Source organism: Manis pentadactyla, chromosome 2, assembly GCF_030020395.1.
Source record: "Manis pentadactyla isolate mManPen7 chromosome 2, mManPen7.hap1, whole genome shotgun sequence".
In the NCBI taxonomy this organism is placed as follows: domain Eukaryota; kingdom Metazoa; phylum Chordata; class Mammalia; order Pholidota; family Manidae; genus Manis; species Manis pentadactyla.
This window is the reverse complement of record NC_080020.1, coordinates 149,861,510-149,880,663: the sequence shown is the minus strand read 5'-3', so window position 1 is coordinate 149,880,663 and position 19,154 is coordinate 149,861,510. Positions and strand designations below refer to the sequence as shown.

Below are 19,154 nucleotides of genomic sequence, written 5' to 3'. Positions count from 1 at the left end.
ACGGAGGGAAGAGTCCCTCTGGTCTGTAACAAAACTCTGACAGCAACCAAGTCCAGTTTCCAGAACGAGGAAAGAGGTAAGGGTTAGGCAGGTTGTCTGGATTCTAATCAGGGGCAAAAAAAATTATTTTATTGTGGTAAAAACCCTTAACATGAGATCTACTATCTCAACACATTTTTAAGTATAATCCAGTATTATAAACTATAGGCACAATATTGCACAGCAGATCTCTAGAAATATTCATCTTGCTTAACTGAAAATTGATGTTTCTTGATTACCTCCCCAAATTCCCCTCCTTCAGCTCCTGGAAACCACCATTCCATTCTTTGATGCTGTGCATTTAACTATTTTCTGATACCTCATATAAATGGAATCGTGCGGTATTTGTTCTGTTGCGACTGGCTTATTTCATTTAGCATAATGTCCTCAAGTTTTAGGCTAAGTAGTAGTCCAATATACGCATGTGTATGCTACACTTGCTTTCTTTATTCATCTCCCATGGATTTAGGTTGTTTCCACATTTTGGCTATTGTGAATAGTCCTGCAATGAACATGGGAGTGCTGAGATCTCTTTAAGATTTGGATATAAATTCTTTTGGATATTTACCCAGAAATGAGATTGCTGGATCATAAAGTAGTTCTATTTTTAACTTTTTGGTCACCTTATAATGTTTTCCATAGCATTTTGCATTCCCACCAACAGTGTACATGGGTTACAATTTCCCCACATCCTTGTCGAAACTTGTTATCTGTTGTTTCTTTGATAATAGCCATCCTGTTAGGTATGACGTGATATCTCATTGTGGTTTTGATTTGCATTTCCCTGATGATTGGTGATGTTGAGCATCTTTTCATATATTGTTCATTTGTATGTCATCTTTGGAGAAATTTCTAGTCAAGTATTTAGCAAATGTATGCTATTGAGTTGTGAGAGTTACTTACATATTTTGGAAATCAATTTCTCATCAAATACATAGTTTGCAAATATTTTCTTCTATTCCATAGGTTGCCTTTTTACTCTGTTGATTGTTTCCTTTGCTATGCAGAAGCTTTTTAGTGTGATGTTGTCTCACAGTCTGTTTTTCTATGCTTTTGGTGTCATACCCACAAAATCTTGCTTTCACCCTCTTGGCCCCACTGCACCCCTCTGAGCACCCCAGGATGTGGGCTTATTCCTGGTTGTCCTCCTTACTCCTCATTCTGCTCACCCCAGAACCAATCAGCACTTTCTAAGGTCCTCTTCACCCTGGATTCTTAGTGGGTCAGAAAATATCAGGCCCTGTTACTTGAAGCTTGACTTGACTGCACGTTGGTAGTTGAATGTATCAACTCACCATCTGAGCAGTAAACTTAAAGGCTATAGAAATGAGCAGTTTCTTGAATCCCACATTTCCTTGGGCTTCACTACTTCACAGGAATGGTGAGCACAGAGGTAAAGGAAAAGGCTGCAGTTGTGAATTCCCTCATCGTTCTTCCCTTTAGGAGGAGGGCTTTGAAAAAATCTGGGCTGGAAAGCTCTAAATTGCTTTGTCTTCATTTCAGTTGTTTTTGAGCATTGTTTCCTGGAAATTTAAGCATTTTCCCCCAACCAGTCTCTGTTAGATCACTGCTGACATCGACACCAACTTTTAAAATATATCAGAGACATTACTTGTTGGAGGAATTTTCTAGTAAACTAGCTCCCATGCAAGTTGATTAATCTTTTCAAAATGTGATCTTTATTAAGCTTCATAAAACTAAGACATTCTTAAATCATGGTGACCAAGCAGATGATCTTAGAATGTGCTTGGCTCCTGCTATCATTAAAGAGTATTTTGAGCAAATTGGGGGTTTCTTTCACACATGGCTCCTTTTGGTTTTTTCCTTGTTCTGTTTTTGGTGTATGTTTGTTACCCCTTTAATTCTTTCTTCCTTTCAATCTGTCAGTGATGGTTTGTGTCTCTGGGTCAAATCCAGGGTTAATTCACCCACCTCCTATTTCTACTTCTACCTTCTTATTCTATCTTATTTTTTAATTGTAGTTGACATAGTATTATATCAATTTCAGTTGCACCACATAGTGATTTGATATTAATAGACACTACAAAATGCCCACTGTGATGAGTGTAGTTACCATCTGTTCGCCATACAAAGTTATAATATTATTGACTCTATTCCTCTATGCTGCACTTTTCATCCCTGTGACTTATTTATTTTATAATAGAAAGTTTGTACCTCTTAGAACCCTTATTTCCACCTTCATAATGAAAGTGTCTTTCAATCTGACATTCTTATAACTGAAAGGATTCAATTCAGTGAATCTATACTTGTATGAAAAAGTTAATCCTGTTGTTGGACTTCATATCCGAATGACGTGCAATACATAGTCTTCTGGGTTTGGCTTCTTTTGGTTAGCATAACTGTAAAGCTCAATAAGTTTTGACAAATGTATACCCTATGAAACCATCATCCCAATGAAGATATCATCCTGTAAGTTTTTCTCATGTTCCTTTACAGTTAATTGAGCCCCCCATCTCCCATCCCAGGTAATCAGTTATTAGCTTTGCAGTTTTAGAACAGTATGTAAATGGAATCATGTAGCGTGTACCCTTTTACACCTGGCATCTTTCACTCAGCATAATGTTTCTGAAACTCACTCATGCTGTGTGAATCAATAGTTCCTTCTTTTATATAGCTCAGTAGCATTCCATCAGATGAATGTAAAATCATTTATCCACGTACACGTGGATGGTCATCAAGTTTCTATGAACATTTGTGTATGAATCTTTTTGTAGGCATAATTTGTATTTTTGGGGGGGTAAATCTACAGGAGAAGAATTCCTGGGTCACATGCTGAAAGTTTGTCAGAAATTATTAATCTATTTTCCAAAGTCATTTATCATTTACACTCCCACTAGTCACATATGGGAATTCTCATTGTACCACGTTCTTGCCTACATATGGTATTGTCAGTCTTTGTAATATTAGCCAGGAATTAGATCTCTTTTTTGTTTTAATCATTTGCATTTCTCTAATAATCTTCTATGCATGTATTGAGAATCTTTTTATGCATGTATTAGCTATTGATATATTTTCTTTTGTGAAATCTTAGTTCATATCTTCTGCTTGAAGATTTTTACATGGACTATTTCATATTCATCTTGATTTGTAAGAGTTATTTATGAATTATAGATACAAGTCTTCCATGAGATGTATAAAGGTGTCTGAAGGTGGCTGGCCTATTCAGATTTTAATGATGTCTTTTGAAGAACTGAAGTTCTTAATTTTGATGAAGTCCAAGTTATTTTTCTTTCATGATTTGTGATTTTTGTATCCAGTCTAAGAAATCTTTGCCTACAACAGGTAATGGAAATTTTCTACAATGTAATTTTCAACATATATGAATCATTTTGATTTTATTTTTTGTATACTGTGAGATAAAAGTATTTTTTTTCCATATAGAAAGCCAATTTTCCATCATCATTTGTTGAAAACACTATGCTTTCTCCATAAACTTATGTTGGTGCTTTTATCAAAATCAATTTGTAGTCTCTGTTTGAGTCTATTCTGGGACTCTCTCTTCTGACCCTTTGATGTATATGTCTCTTTGTGCCAATACCACACCGTTTCACTATTATACATTAAATTAAGTCTTAAAGTCAGGTTGTGTAAGTCCCTCAAGTTCATTCTTATTTTTTAAAGATGTTTTTGGCTATTCTAAGTACTGTCATTTCCCATGTAATTTTAGAATTCTCACAGAAATTACAGACACTCTAATTCTGGTCAACAAAAGGTCACACTGACTCCAAGACAAAGGAAGATGTACATGAACTATAAAGGACGACAAATCTATTGCAGCAATAGATTCTGTGGAATTAATATGGGAGAGATTATACAATGGTCCTAAAATGTTAGTTTCAAAGAAATTTTAGTCATTTCACATTTGCAAAAACTTATGACTGCTGGCTGGTTGTCATATGGCCAGCACCTCATCTCTGTTTCTGTCTTGAGTCTGTCCTTGGCCCACAGCGTCCTTCTGGCTTGATCGGGGCTCAATCTCTTCTTGGCCCCAGGAATAACCATGGGGCCTTCCAAGGGTGACTTGGGCCTCACCTTACCATGAAATAGAACAGAAAAGACAGTTTTAAGGGAGATATGTAAAAGCATGGTGGAAAGCACATTGTTCTTGTTCAGGTTAATACATAAAACTTTTATTTTTCAGACCAAATACTCCACCCCTGGTCAGGTGTACTGTTTCATTCAATTAACATTTTTGAGCACCTGCTTTGTGCTGGGCACTGTTACAGACCCAAGAGCTGTATCAGTGGACAAAACTGCTAAAAAACATCTTTCCTTCAGGAGCTCATAACTGGTGGGGGAAAATAGAACATGAACAGCAGACACAATGTGGAAACAGAAACTTAGAAGGTGGTGAGTGTCCCAGACCAAGACCAGAGCAGGGTAAGGAGGGAGGGGAGGGGGAATGGGACATAATGGTTTACAACTGACCAGATACTTGAACAAATACTTGGACTCCAATGTCCATTGCAGCACTATTCACAACAGGTGTAGGCAGAAGCAACTCAAATGCCCACTGGTGGATGAATGGATAAATCAATACCCGAATACAATGTAATATTCTAATGCAATGGAATATTATTCAACCATTAAAAGGAATGAAGTACTGATGCATGCTTTAACATAGATGAACCCTGACTGCACTACGCAAATGAAAGAAGTCAGACATAGAAGTCACTTATCGTATGACTGCATATAAATGAAATAGAATAGGCTAATCCTTAGAGACAGAGGGCAGATTGGTGGCTAGGAGGAGCAAGGGAGGGGAGAATGGCTACTAATGGGTACAGGATTTTATTTGGGGGGGATGAAAAGCTTTTGGAACTAGTTGGAGGTGGTGGTTTTCATACCACTGACTTGTCACTTTAAAATGATTAATTTTGTTATGTGAATTTCACTTCAATTATAAAAAAAGTTATTCAGAAGCAAAAAGAAAGAAAAGAAAATTGAGTATTGAGGTTAAGTCTCATTTAGAAGATACCATGGGAGCATCTACTTGGAGGAGCGGAGAAAGTCAGCCCCCGGGGGGGTAACTGGGAGAAGCCATCCAGACAAAGGGAAGAGAGTGCAGAGCAGGCCTGGAGAGGTCAGGGGACATGCAGGATGGACGGTGGGGTGGAGGGGTCAGAGAGCAGGCGGGCTTCAGAGCATGTGGGCCTTCATAGCCGCTCCACGGGCGTCATCTCTAAGGGTGAGGTGGAAAGGCTGGAGGCCTCTACGCTGTGCGTTGGGTTCCACAGCATCTCTGGAGCTCCTGTATTAAGACTAGTCTGAAGAGGGGCACCGGTGGAAGCAGGGAGGACTATTAGACACTGTTGTTAAAATCCAGGTGAGAAATGACAGGGAAGGGGGCAGTGGGGGTGGGGAGTAGTTGCAGGTAAGATGTACTTAGAATGTGAGGCTGATAGGATGTCCTGATGGATCGCATGTCAGATTTGTGAGGAAAGAAGAGTTAACCACATAGGGAAAATTTGGCCTGAGCAGCTGGAAGGACAGGGCTGCCATCATTGGGATAAAGCTGTGAGACAACCTGCTTTTCTTAGCGGGAGGGAGGGTTGCTGGAGATGAGGAGTTTTGTTCTAGAGAAACAAAGGTTTGCTAATTCCAGTTCGTCCTTGAATGCATACCAGTTTTTTCCAGCTGTTGAAGGGGAGTACTGGGTGCGACCAGAAGGAAGACGAGGAGAGGGAGCTGGGCATTGAGGGCTCCTAGGGTCTGGAGTAGTAGAGCAGAGCAAAACTAGAGAAGACAGGAGTGCTTGGCCCACGGGGCCACAGCAGATGGAGCTGGGCCCAGAGCCAGGCCCCCAGACACAACACAGGTTCTGCCCCATCGTCACACGCCCTGCCACACTTGATCAGGAGAAATGGAAGGACGGCGGCATCTGAAACGCTAGCTAACGAAATGTGGAAAAAATTCCCCCATTGCTCATGCTTGTGAGAATCAAGGAGTGATAACCTGACCCACTTGAATTCATGTAAGATTAACAGGGAAAAATTTTCCAACTTTTGATGTGATTTATGGGAAGACCAGGCCACACAGGGCCAGCTCTGGTGTGTGTCAAGATATCTGCATCTTGATGTAGCTGTGACACCAGCCAAGACCAGTGAATAAGCCTCACATGACATCTTCGAAGTTATGAAATATTTGAGTGCCTGGTTCCAAATGCAAGCCATTAACTGTAACTCTGGAAATAAAGATTTTTAGTGTTTTCATAGAAATGTCAGAGAATTTGATTATAAACAGAGCCATGCAGATTTCAAAATTTAACACCCAAGTCAGAAAAAACTATGCCCATATTAGGTTAGATTAATTTAAAAAATGTAGAGTAGTTCTAAGAATTGTTAAAAGAGGGTGTCTGCCAGAGAGATAAGTAGACACTGGAAGATTTGACCTGGCAGATGTTCACGGCTGCTCAAAATCTCTGTTTCATGTATTTACTGGAAGCTCTTACTTTTCACATTTTGTGTTAGTTGCTATAAACTACTATACTTTTATGTTGGATGGTACCATAGTAGTTAGAAGCCAAAATAGTTTAGTTCTTTATAAAGAAGAGGCTTGGAGGAACTAGCCTATTTTGTTGAATAACCCAGTTGCAATTATAAAAGAAAAACTACTGCTCTAATCCCTTTTTTTTAGTTGATATTAAAAAAAAAGTCTTGGCTTTGAGGTTCAACAAGATTGGTTTCAACCCCAGCCACAACTGGGTGACCTTGGTCAAATTTTTTAACCAGACTCATTCTTGGGTTTTAATTTTAATCTGTAAACTTAGAATGATGCTGATAATACATACACACAGTATTGTACTTTGAACGAAAAGACTTAATTGTTGAATGGATGACTGAATTATTTTACAATGATAGACTTTATTAAGTGCTTCTGTAATATTTCATGATTAGTATGTTAAAATTCTAATTGAAATCTAATTTTTAACTGAGAAACCTTACTTAAAACGAAAAAACCAATGTAAATGTGGCCGGCTCATGAATAAATGCCTAAATTTAATTAAAAAATTTAAAAGATGTTTTAGGATGTAAAACAAAAGTACCTATTCGAGAATAAGAACATTCCAGTTTGTATTATTTTATTTAACAAAGTGCTATCTAGGGCTCACCATGACCACGTGTTCTTCCAAGTTCACCTGCTCCTGATTCTGGGGCCTCTGTGTGAAACTTGTATGATTATGAAAAGAAGAACTTTGACAAATAACTTGAGAACAGCAACAAACAGACCTAGTTCCTTCAATTTAAGCCAAACATCTTATGGTATATCTTCCAGCCATGACAGGACTTTGTACCTCTTACTCTCAGAGCACATGACTGATGACTAAATCTGACTAAACCTCATGCATATGGAGGGGCAGCTGCAGAGCCCTGCCAGCCACAGCGTCAGGGGGAGGCTGTAGTAAACCGACTCCAAAAACCTGCTAGAACCCTCTTTGCAATGCTTCCTCTTCTCACCGTCCTCACCTGGTGTCAAGATAACTTAGTGATTAGGCATCTAGTCTCTGCAGCCAGCCAGCTTGGGTTGAAATTCTGCCTCTGCCTCTTAGCAGTATGTGACTTGAAGAAGTTGCTTAACCTTTCTGTGCCTTGGTGCCCTGATTTATAAAGTGGGGATATAGAATAGTACCTGCCTCTTTGCATGGTTGGGAGAATGCTATTGATATGTGTAGATCACTTAGAACTGTATTTGGCTCAAGTGAGTTCTAGATAAATCTCAACTTTTATGGTGCTGGTCTGGAATTAGTCCCTGAATCCTTCTGGGATGTGATGAGTTTAAAAAGTAATTTGAATTGACTCATAATAAAATAGAGTCATACTGGCTCTGCATAGTTCAAACCATGTTTTGCAATTAACATTTGGTTTACATGGAGCCCAAGAGTTGACGGTTGGGGCCATCCTTGTTGCTGGCCATGAGAAAGCCCTCTTACTCACAGTCTCTCTCGATTTCCCTGAACTCCTTAGAAATTTGCTTTTGTCGGTGCAAACTGAGCCCTGCAAGGACTTAACTCTGAGGAGCTGGAGTCTGTTTTTGGATGAGACTGTCACATTCTGAACCATAAACAGAGCATTTGCAAACCCCCATAGAGCCCTGCTTACTTTTCATTGCTCCCCACAAACTCCACTTGCTTTTGAAACTTTTCTTACTGCATGTGCCAAAGCTGGCTGAGACTACCTAACTCGTTTCTGCCAAAGGAAGTGTCAGTTCAACCTGGAAGGGCAGACTCAAGGCCCCAAGACTTCAGGATCCTTTAGAACCAAAGAGGTAATAATATCAGGGCAGTAAACAAAAAATCTTATTCATCTTGAGAAACTGAAGCTCAAATAGGGGGAGGTGATTTGGTTACCTCCTTGGAAGGGATTATTCTGCATTCTTCTTTTGTTTAAATATTTAAATACCAAAGTCAAGAATTTTTGGCATGTGACTTACCGGCATTTATGAATAAGTCATGAATTTTGGCTGAAACTCAAATCTCAGGGTGGGTGGAGTGGTGAGTTGCAGGATGTCTTTGAGTGTCTCTCCTTTAAAATAACAGAGAGAGATGATCATGGGAGTCTGCAAGGAAGGAGCCGCCGTAACGTGGAACTATTAGCTTGATCACTGACTTGGCATTCATGCCTTCTGTCTCAGTTTGGGTAAGCATCAGTTACTTATCTAAAGTTTGTAATGAAAACTTTTCCATGCTTATAATAAGAAAAGTATCAATAGTTCATGTTTGGAGGGAATATGCTTTCTTGAAATCTAGCAAGGGTTGTTTTACGTATTCTTACATTTGTCAATTTGTATGTTGGTTCCATCCCTCCCCTAACTTTAAAATAAAAATGATATAGTTAAATGATTCTTGAGCTGAAAGAAAATAAAAAAAGAAATAGTTATTTTTCACAGATCTCCAGCTATTCTTAGAAAAATTTTGGTAAATCTTGGGGACAAACTGAGGCAGGAACAAAGTTTAGTCTCCAGAGCAAATTAATTACTGCTTTCCTGGTCACTTTCCTGTATTCCTTAGTTGCTTTGTGTATGTGCCTAAGTGTGGATCACGCGTGTGTATGCAGCTGCCGGTCAGTGTGGGTACCTGTGGTTTTATATTAGCACTTCTAATATTGTATTTTCTGGGGTCTGTTGAGTTTTTTGGTTTTAATTTTTTTAAAAAATAGGAACTAATTTTCTTTCCTCTTAATGTAGCTTCTTTCAGCACCTGCTTGTGGGACTGTGAAGTAGCATGACTGTTGTAAGGTCTACGTGGCCCTGAGGCTTAGTAGAAATAAATGCAATGATGCATGTGTGAAATTTTGCTGTTATATACATTTATACATAACAAATACTTGTTGATTATTTCTCCTGGGAGCAGTTTATTAAGCAAGTAAAAATCATGGCTATAAATATTTTGCGTGTGATTTTGTATGTTGTATTTTTCAGTAGAGACACTGACAATTCTTTCCTACTCTAAATATTAGGTAGTGCCATCAGCCTTCTAGTGGAGACCCTCACCATCATATGTCACAGATTCAACTTGAATAACCTCAACAATCAGTTACTGATACCAGATACTTGCTCTAAACTGAAAAATTGAGAATGAGACTTTGGGTCTTAACAACTCTAACAGTTCTTATACATTCCACAGCAACTAAGTTTAGTAAGTATTATATTGTCAACTAGAATTTAAAATTCTTTAAATTAAGTAATTCTAGAAACATTTGCCTTTTATTTAACTGCTCCCAGTTGTTTCAATTAAATTGTAACCTGGAAATTTCACTTATGCTCTGTAGTCACTCTTCATCACAAATCTATCAAGAAAAATTCTTCATAACAAATATATCATCATTTTAGTTTTAGATATTCAAATATTCCCAAATTGAACATGCTGCCTGCATATAGGAGTATAGTAAACATTTGTTGATTGACAGCTGCTTTGTGCAGGTAGGCATGGCTGCTTTTCCATTGGAGCCAGGTGGGGGATGTAGATTCAAATGAATTCCTTAATCTGTGGTACCCAGCAGAGCATTTCATAAAAGATCTTCATCATTTGCTTACTCTTTCTCAGTAAAGTATCATAAAGTATATCCCATTTCTAATATAGGAATTATATATATAATCTTTTCATTTGATCATTTCAGGATCACATTTATATATTTTCTTTTATTTGCAGGAAAACCATCCTGGGGTCTGGAAAATGAGGCTTTAATTGCGAGATGTCCTAGACAAGGAAAATCTCAATACCCTGTGGATTGGTATTACTCAGGAGCCAACATAAATATTGCCACCCAGAGAGGAAATCGTGTATTTGCCTCAGGGGAACACCTTAAATTTCTCCCAGCCAACGTCGACGATTCTGGAATTTATACTTGCATTATTAGAAGGTATTACCCAGGTGGCCACCAGAATCCTTGGGTTTGCTACCTTTACTTCTTTCGTAGTTGAAAGTTGGAGCTGCCCTCATTTTCTTTACCTTTCTAGATTTCTCTGGAACAGTTAAATTTATAAAGCAAATTGAATAAGAGTAATACTTTTAGGAATACCTTCAGGTTGAAGTTTAGGTGGTTATGAGCTAACTATTTGTATGTATAATGACAGGGAGCAAATTGTAGTACAATTTGAAAAAGACCTAGTTTTCCTAGTGACCAAGAGAAGTGAGAACAATCGTTCACTTTTGGCTGGAAGTAAGAACAAACCAGCGCAAAACCAGTGACCTAGATGCTGGGTGTCAAGGATTCCGTGGGGAGTGCAGAAGGACATTTACCAGTGCCTTAAACCTGAGAGGTAAGCTGAAAAGGGTTACATGAGATTACATGCCTACAGATTACTTATTCTACATATAAATTGTTAAATGTTTTGGTTTCGTACATATAAAATGTTAGGTGGACACATCAAAAGGCAAGATGTGTTTGGTGCCTAGGTTCTGAGGTCAGGCAAGTTTTAATTTCAAATTCATGCTCTGTAACTACTTAGCTGTGAGATGCTGATTTCTCACAGCATCTGTCCCTCCATTTCCTCATCTGTAAAATGCATATGATAACATAACCCACTTCAAAGCATTGTTTCGAGAACAAAATGAGGTAATGTTAACACCATGAATGGTACATAGTCAGCTCTCAATAAATGCTTAATGTCTTTATAATTTCATGTTCTTGTCATTAACATGTATACAGTGTATAAAGAAATGGGGAGGGAGTCATTTTAGGGGTACCACAGTGGTTATATTCTTTATCTCAAATGTAACAAGAAAGTATTAAAAACTCTTACTTTTAAATAAGAAAAGAGTCACTATATATCACTTGTTCTAAGAAAAAAAAATAGTAAAAGTGAGAATTGGAGGAAGTTACTCCATTATGCTAAGTAACTTTTAAAAATTGTCTTATTTCAATAGTCCTACCTCCAATAAGACTGGATATGTGAATGTCACTGTATATGGAAAACAACCAGATTGCAATATTCCAGATTATCTGATGTATTCAACAACATCTGGATCTGAAAAAAATTCCAAAATATATTGCCCTACAATTGGCCTCTACAATTGGACAGCACCTGTTGAGTGGTTTAAGGTAGGAGGAAATTTGGGGAAAATAGATGAAAACTGCATAATGAAAATAGATGCAAATAAAGAATTACTGAAAACAGAAAGGGATTTTTCATTGCAGAATTGTAAAGCTCTTCAAGGCCCGAGATACCGCTCACACAAGACATTTTTGCTAATTGACAATGCAACTAGCAAAGATGCAGGTGATTATACATGTAAATTTATGCACAATGAAAATGGGGTCACCTACAATGTGACAGCAACCAGATCATTCACAGTTGAAGGTAAGCTACTGACTTTAACAAAACAGAATATTTGAAAAAAGATAACATGGGAGGAATTGTTTCCTTTTTGTTGACTTTCTTACACAGTAGCCCGTCCCCCAACCCATAAGCATACTTTCCAAGACCCCAGGGATGTCTCAAACCACAGATAGTACTGAACCCCTACATATACTATGTTTTTCCTATACACACGTACCTATGATAAAGCTTAATTTATAATAAAGCTTAATTTATAAATTAGGCACAGTAAGAGATTAATAACAGTAACTAATAATAAATTGGAACAATTTATAACAATATACTTTAATAAAATTTTGTCTTTCCTTATTAAGTCGAGAGCTTTCACCTTTTCACTTAATGAAGCACTTTATGGCTTCTCTTTGTAATATCTGACTTACCAGCACCTACTCTTGTGCTTTAGAGCCATTGTTAAGTAAAGTAAATAAAGTGAGCAAAAATGCAGTGTGATACTATGACAGTCATCTGCTAACCAGAGGTTACTTAGTGACTAATGGGCAGCTAGTGTATATAGTGAGGACGAGCTGGACAAAGGCAGAGTAGGATGGTGTGAGATTTCCTCACCATACTCAGAACAGCATGCAGTTTAGAACTCATGAACTCATGAATTGTTTACTTCCGGAATTTTCCATGTAATATTTCTGCCCTCAGTTGACCTCAGTAACTGAAACCACAGAAGGAGAACTGTGGATAAGGTGGCATAGCTGTACTTTGCCCTGCTCCCTGGGACATCCTCCTGCTTCATCTTATGTTATTCTACTTACATCTGTATCTTACACATTCTCTACTGTGACACAGAGAGATTCTCTAAATGCACTATCAAGATTTAAGACGTTTCAGAGGGAGATTACACTACTTATCCAGAGTCACATCTGTTCTCTCCTTTATGAATCAAGTTTTCAAAGACAACACGATCTGAATGCTAGTTTCATTAACTTGTTTGAATGGCAGTACAACTATTTGCAAAGCAAGATTGACTTTCCTTGTCCTGATGTGTTGTCAGAGGTTCTGTAAAGAGAAAAAAAAAATCAATTTAACTGGCTGGATTGAAAGTTTGGTGAGCAGCTTTACAAAGGAATACAGAGATATTCTCGGGTAGTTTTCAATCCTGGTTGGACCTCAAGTAGGTCATTTGATTCCAAAAATATTTTTTTTCAAACTTACTTTAAATTCTCTACAAGCTTGTTCAGAGAGAGGGAAGACTTCACAATTAAGTGTATCAAGTCTTCAAAGAGTTGTGGTCTCCTTGGAATAGCTTGTTTTGTGGATGTAGGTGAAGTAGCATCTACATGTGTGGCAGGTCTCTTAGGGCAACCCAGTAGTGGAGAAAAGTATTATTTGGAGGTTTTCAATGCTGTAAACTAAGCATCACCAGGTCACATTCTATTTGCGCCTCTCACCGTTAAACATCAAAGCAGGCAGCCGTCCTTAATCACACTACCCTGAAAAAATAAAAGAATCCAGGGTGCGCAGGAAAGCAGGAGTGCTCCAGAAGAGCCCCTCTTCGCTTTCCCTAGGCATCAATACCCCAGGAGTTTCAATTCCCTCATAGGATGGGCCGCAGTGATGGAAAGCTGTGAGAAAACAGGAAAACTGGAACTTGGGTGTTTATCATTTTCATGCATCTTTTACAATCTTCTTCCTGTAGCTTATTCAGTAGAGCTGAGGTTTTCAACAATAGCTAGGGCATGCAACTAATTTATGGGTTGGACTAACAATTGTTTTCATGCTATAAAAAAGTATAGGAAATATCAAAAAGTATCAGAGGTAGTAAGAGAAAGTGTTACTTGAATGTTTTCTGTTTCCTTCATGTGTGGGCCTCTGTGTGAGTACTTATCGCCTTGGGTCATCATGGGAAAAATGTGAGAAATGTTGCTATGAAATAGGATAGAAATGTGAAAGTACAAGCTTTATACTGATGACTAGCCAATGCATTTCTATTATTTATATGCTCTTTTTCTTTCTTTAAGATGAACAAGGCTTTTCTCTGTTTCCAGTAATTATAGCTCCTCCACACAATGAAACAAGGGAAGTGGAAATCGGTAAGGAAACTTGAAGAATGCTGTAAATGTTGCCTGGAAAATCCTTCCATAAAATCTCTGGTCCAAATTACCTAAGCAAGGGTCAGGCAGTTAGTATACTGGATCTTGAAGATTACATGAGAAGCCTTGTGTGGAAAAGCCCACCTTGGGCACTTGTTAATATTGGGACAAGGTGGTCGCAGCCATAGTTAGCAGGCACATTTCCATCATGCTTTGTATCTCATGGGGCTTTCACAAGTGCCATCTCATTTCATGCTCACATCTAACCAAGGGGTAGATTCTGCTTCTGCTTCACGCTTGTGTATACTTAGGTTCAGACAGACAAATGACATGCTCAAGGTCATGGGTGATTAATGATAGACAGACGATACCCAGGGTTTCTGACTCTGTCCATCTTGGCCTTTCCTGTATGTCCACTACTCAAAGTTCTTAGCATGGAAAATGGGTCCCCTCATGACCTGGTCCTCACTGGCCACCTGGCTCATATGCAGTCACTAATCTCAGGTGCCCTGTGTGCCCACCACATTAACCACCACTCAGTTGTTACCTTTGTTGACTGAAATAAACAGTTTTTGTATTAAGAAAGAGTTTTTTCAGAGTCTTCCCGAGGGCCATAACCTGGGATGACAGTTGATCTGAGAGTTCTGATCAGATTGCTCCAAAGTCCTTTGTCTGGGAATAGTTTATATACCTTTTTACAGTAGGAGCACAGGCAGGGAAGAAGTTACATTTATCAATGTATCAAAGCTGTGTGTCAAGGATGCATTTGGCTAGAGTCTTGCAAGAGCAGCAATGTACATTCTCATGCTGTATTTCTACGTAAGAGGAGGCAAGGATTAGGATTGTTACTCATTCTCCTAAAGCATCCTATTAAGGATGTGAGAACCAGATTTCCTTCCAGGTTACCTTTTTTGAGCAATTCAGCTTGTTTCTCTTCTTCATCATGGGTGAGGGGCTGTGGCAATCTTGCCAACACAGGCTGAGTGGTTGTATGGCATTGCCACAGCACGGCATGAGGTGTCCCGGCTGATGGAAGGCATCTCCACCCTGCACAGTTTACCTTGCTTGTGGGGCCTCCATAGGGACCATAAAATTGCATTTTATTCCACACACTGATATGCATCATCTCCACATTCTTCTCTGCTTTTGCTCACATTGTTTTCTCCTTTTCATCTCCCAATACTAAGCTCAAATATCATCTCCTCTGTGAAATCCCCCAAGCCACCCTCCAAGGCCAGGGGTACCATTTATGTGTGCAGTGTGGCAACCCTGCTCCTTGCAACGATTTCTCCCTCTGTATTCCCATGTCACTTTGTCATTCTTTCTATTAGAACATGAGAATACCTTGTGTTCTAACCATTTGTTTATGCGACTGTTGCCTTTTGAGAGACTGAGCTTGTCATCCCTCTGTAGATGCCTGATTCTTGATGCGGGAACCCAGAGGGCTGGGTAAGGGATGGCTAAACACCTGTGTCAGGGCAGGAAGGCAGTCTTTAAGCTTTCAGTTATGCAAGGAAGAATTTCAAATTCAGGAGTTGGGATGCAGAGTGCTTGTGTTGGACGATTACGTACAGGGATTGTAGCCAGGTCAGGTAAAACCGTTTTACCAACAAAGATAGCTTCTAGAGAGATGAAGAGAATTCGGCAGGAGGAGAAAGGTGTGGAAGAGAGAAGTTACAGAGAGATTCTGCTTTATAGTAAAGGGAAATCCTATATTATAATGTGGGCTCGGTGATGCCAGAGTTGTTTGCCTCTTTAGTTTTCACTCCAGTAAGAGGGTTTGGGAACTGAGTTTCAACCAGAACTGTGAGTAAAATAAAGATAATGCGGAGAGGAGAAGGGTGGAGGTTAGGTGAGGGCAGAGGGCAGCGAAGGCCTGGAGATGATGAGGGGAAATGGGAACCAATTCATGGCACACTTTAGGGGTTCAGCAAGTTTTTTTTTCACATTAAACTAAAATACTTTTCACAGGATTTAGTTTTATTGGTGAATTTATTTCCTTCTCATCTAGGAAAAATGGTAAACATAACTTGCTCTGCCTGCTTTGGGAAAGGCTCTCAGATCATGGCTTACGTCCTGTGGCAGGTCAACAGAAGCAAAGTTGAGAACTTTGGTGAAGCAAGAATTCAAGAGAAGCAAGAGCAAAATCAAAGGTATTTTTATATCGAAGTTAAAACATCTTCTCCCCCTCCCATGCAATTTGCAACTGTAAAGTAAGCATTAAAAGTAACAAGTTGCCTTCTTAGTTCTAGCAACGACTTCACTTGTCTGAAAACCGTTTTAAGAATAGTTGATGTGAGAGAAGAGGATTTACTGCTGGAGTACCACTGTCTGGCCCTGAATTTGCACGGCTTGCGAAGACACATCATAAGACTAAGGAGGAAAAACCCCAGTAAGGAGTGTTTCTGAGACTTGGGTCACCTGCGTGTGCTCTATCGCCTGTATGCTGAAATCGTTCCTTAGAGAACCATGTGTTGGAGTGTGGGGGTTCCAGGGCTATCTGTCAAGACAACCGAAGCCATCCATCTCATAAAACGTGCTTCTCCCCTGGGGAACCGTGCCTGTTTGTAGTCTGGTTTGCCTGGTCGCCTCTCTGTTGCTTTACTTCCTCCCCCTGCTCCTCTGCCCCTTCTTCTCCGTGACCAGTTCTTCCCTGCTTCCGTCCATTGGAGGCACCCAGCTGGTCTGGCCATCTTCTCCCCAGCTCCATCAGCTCCTTTGTCTCACTGTACACGAAAGGAAACACACCAACAGTAGATGTGAACATGTTCTTTTCATAACTTTTATGACATATTCCCTTTTATAATCAGGTTTTTTTTAGCCTAAAGAACACACCTTTTGTTAGTGAGGTTGGCAAAGTGGATGAAAAGGCAAAAATATTTAATTGCTGCCCATTCTGGTAAGAAAACCTTAGATGCTAATTGGTAATAAGGCATGCATTATCATTGTAAAACTTAGTAAAATATTAAATTTATTTATTTATTTATTTGGTCTACTTGCAAAGTTGAAGTACATACTTACTCTCTGGCTGTATTCAGAAAAAGCGTATGACTCCTGCATTCTGTTCCTTAGAAAAAAACATGTTTTTAAACTAATACAATATGTCTTGATTACTGTTGTTAGCTTTACAATCAACCACGATTTTTGGTAGAGTAAGCCTTCCAATTTCCTTCTTCAAGTTTGTCTTGGTTGTTCTTGGGCCTCTATATTTCCATATAAATTCTCTTCAGATATATTTTGATGGTAAAAATGTTTTTATACATACAAATTACATAGGAATTTTTGTAACTTATTTTACAAAATACTTAATATATATCAGAAATCTTTCCATGGTATTAAATGTGCTCCTAAAACATAATCTTGAATGGTTTCATAGTTTCAATTATACAGATGAACTATCATTTATTTAATTACATTCATTGTTTGGTTACTACAACAATACAGTCTTTCTTTTCCTCTTTTATAAAATTCAGTTTTATTTAAACTATAAAACAAAAACATTTCACCCATTTTGCCCCCCTCCCCCCTCTCCCAGCCCCCTCAACCTCTGGCAACCACCAGTCCAAATTTAACTGGAGCTCATGGGAAGTCTGGTAGCTCAACCCACTCTTTTATTGTATCTGTTATTCAACATGCAATTCAGGTACCAACTTGTCTAAGGAGGCTTCTCAAACTCCAACAGTTTGGAGTATATGCTCTTTCCATGTATTTCTATAGGACCCTGTCTCTGTCTTTGCACTCATCACACTTAGAAAAATCTGTTTGAGAGTCTGCTGAGTATGGCTGTCAGCTCCCAGAGGACGGGATGGCATCTTACCTGTCTTCGCATTCTCAGTCTATACCCCAGGGCCTGGCATCTAGCACGCAATCAATAAAAAATTGTCAAATGAATAAATGGACACCAAAGTTATCAAGGAAAACTATTTTTGCACACTTCTATTTCTTTACCTATAAGGCTTAATTATACAACAAAACAACGTTAAATTGAATAACTTTCCCCATAAATTGGAAATGCCAAACAACTTATAGCATCCCTATAGTTTTGTCTGAATTTAGCATACTTTTAACTTTAATTTGAGGCAATTTTTAATAGATTAATTTAAGACACTATATATGATCTTTTAAAATGTTACACTTTACTTCACAAATAATCAGTGGCATATAGAGGCCAGGCAGGGAGAGTGATCTTGGGTGTAGGAAACAAGAGGATACATTGTCAATAGACAATTGAGAACAGTAATAAGGTCAGCTAGGGGTCACTGGGCTTTTATCACCCTGCCCAGAGAATGCTAAATGAGTCAGGATGACCTCTTCCTCCTCTCAAGGGCAGACTCCTACTTCCTTCCAGTCCCTTGGTATGTCACTGCATGTAATGATGTTGGCAAACATAGTTTTACAAGAGTTTCCTTCCTGAATGCCTCTTGATTTCCTAACTTGCATTTCCAGGCAAAAGCAACCTGCTTTTAGATGAACCATTTAATCCAATATAAAATGGTAGGGAGAAAAATTGTCATTCCATGTACAACTATGTAGAAATTATTGAATGTGTTTACCAAATAGCCAAAAGGAGAGCGAAACTCTCAGTTTACACCCTTAAATTGGGCAGGGCCTAGGTTAATTTGAATAAATACAGAGAGACATAACATAATGAACAAGAATTGAGGGTGATAAAGAGGTAGACCACCAGTTTGGTATGTTCATAGCAAGTCTCTCTGAGGACTTGGGATTTTTTTCATTTTAATTTCAATTTTGGCCACTGATTTGTTAGTCTTTATAAAACAAAGAGAATCATGGCTCCTGTAGATGACTTGGGCATCGTGCTCTGCTGGTTATCAGGTGTCTGCCATTCATACCTGTGTCACCCCAGCCCACGTACGCCATGTTGAGGTGTCAGGTCAGAGCAATGTGTGGTGGGGCGGACACCGTGGTGGGGCGGACACTGTGGGCCCCAGAGGAGAGGGCCACTCCTCACCTGCACTGCCACTGCGTTGTGATCCTCTGCTTGGCTTGCATTGTCATTTTATGAATGTTCTCTGATTGCTCATGTACTGAAACTGTTTTCATGTTATATGTACTCAGTGATTCTTTTCCTTCTAGTTTATTTGTATTTGCTACATTTCACCTGTTTTTCTTCATGTTAACGTGGTCATACTCTTTCAACTGTACAAATTAAACAAAAATTGTTGCCACTGTTGTTCAGTTGTCACAACAAATTCCTTTATTTTTAATCATAGA

The 19,154-nt window shown here is 38.9% G+C and overlaps 1 protein-coding gene across 3 annotated transcripts in view; it reads left to right on the top strand.

Annotated features, from left to right (window-relative positions):
* The window catches only part of IL1RL1 (interleukin 1 receptor like 1), a 32,622-nt gene that overhangs the window by 1,754 nt on the left and 11,714 nt on the right, over window positions 1-19,154 (top strand). Inside the window, exons 2-9 of one of the 3 annotated variants that reach the window (XM_057496889.1) lie at window positions 3,172-3,342; window positions 9,516-9,694; window positions 10,208-10,418; window positions 11,426-11,600; window positions 11,697-11,859; window positions 13,848-13,919; window positions 15,931-16,072; window positions 16,166-16,311. In XM_057496889.1, the coding sequence (XP_057352872.1) occupies window positions 9,634-9,694; window positions 10,208-10,418; window positions 11,426-11,600; window positions 11,697-11,859; window positions 13,848-13,919; window positions 15,931-16,072; window positions 16,166-16,311 (970 nt within the window). In that variant the 5' untranslated portion in view covers window positions 3,172-3,342; window positions 9,516-9,633. Of the gene's footprint in view, window positions 1-3,171; window positions 3,343-7,879; window positions 8,697-9,515; window positions 9,695-10,207; window positions 10,419-11,425; window positions 11,601-11,696; window positions 11,860-13,847; window positions 13,920-15,930; window positions 16,073-16,165; window positions 16,312-19,154 lie in introns of those variants that run through there. The other 2 variants (XM_036907400.2, XM_036907401.2) reach the window with 2 other exon arrangements.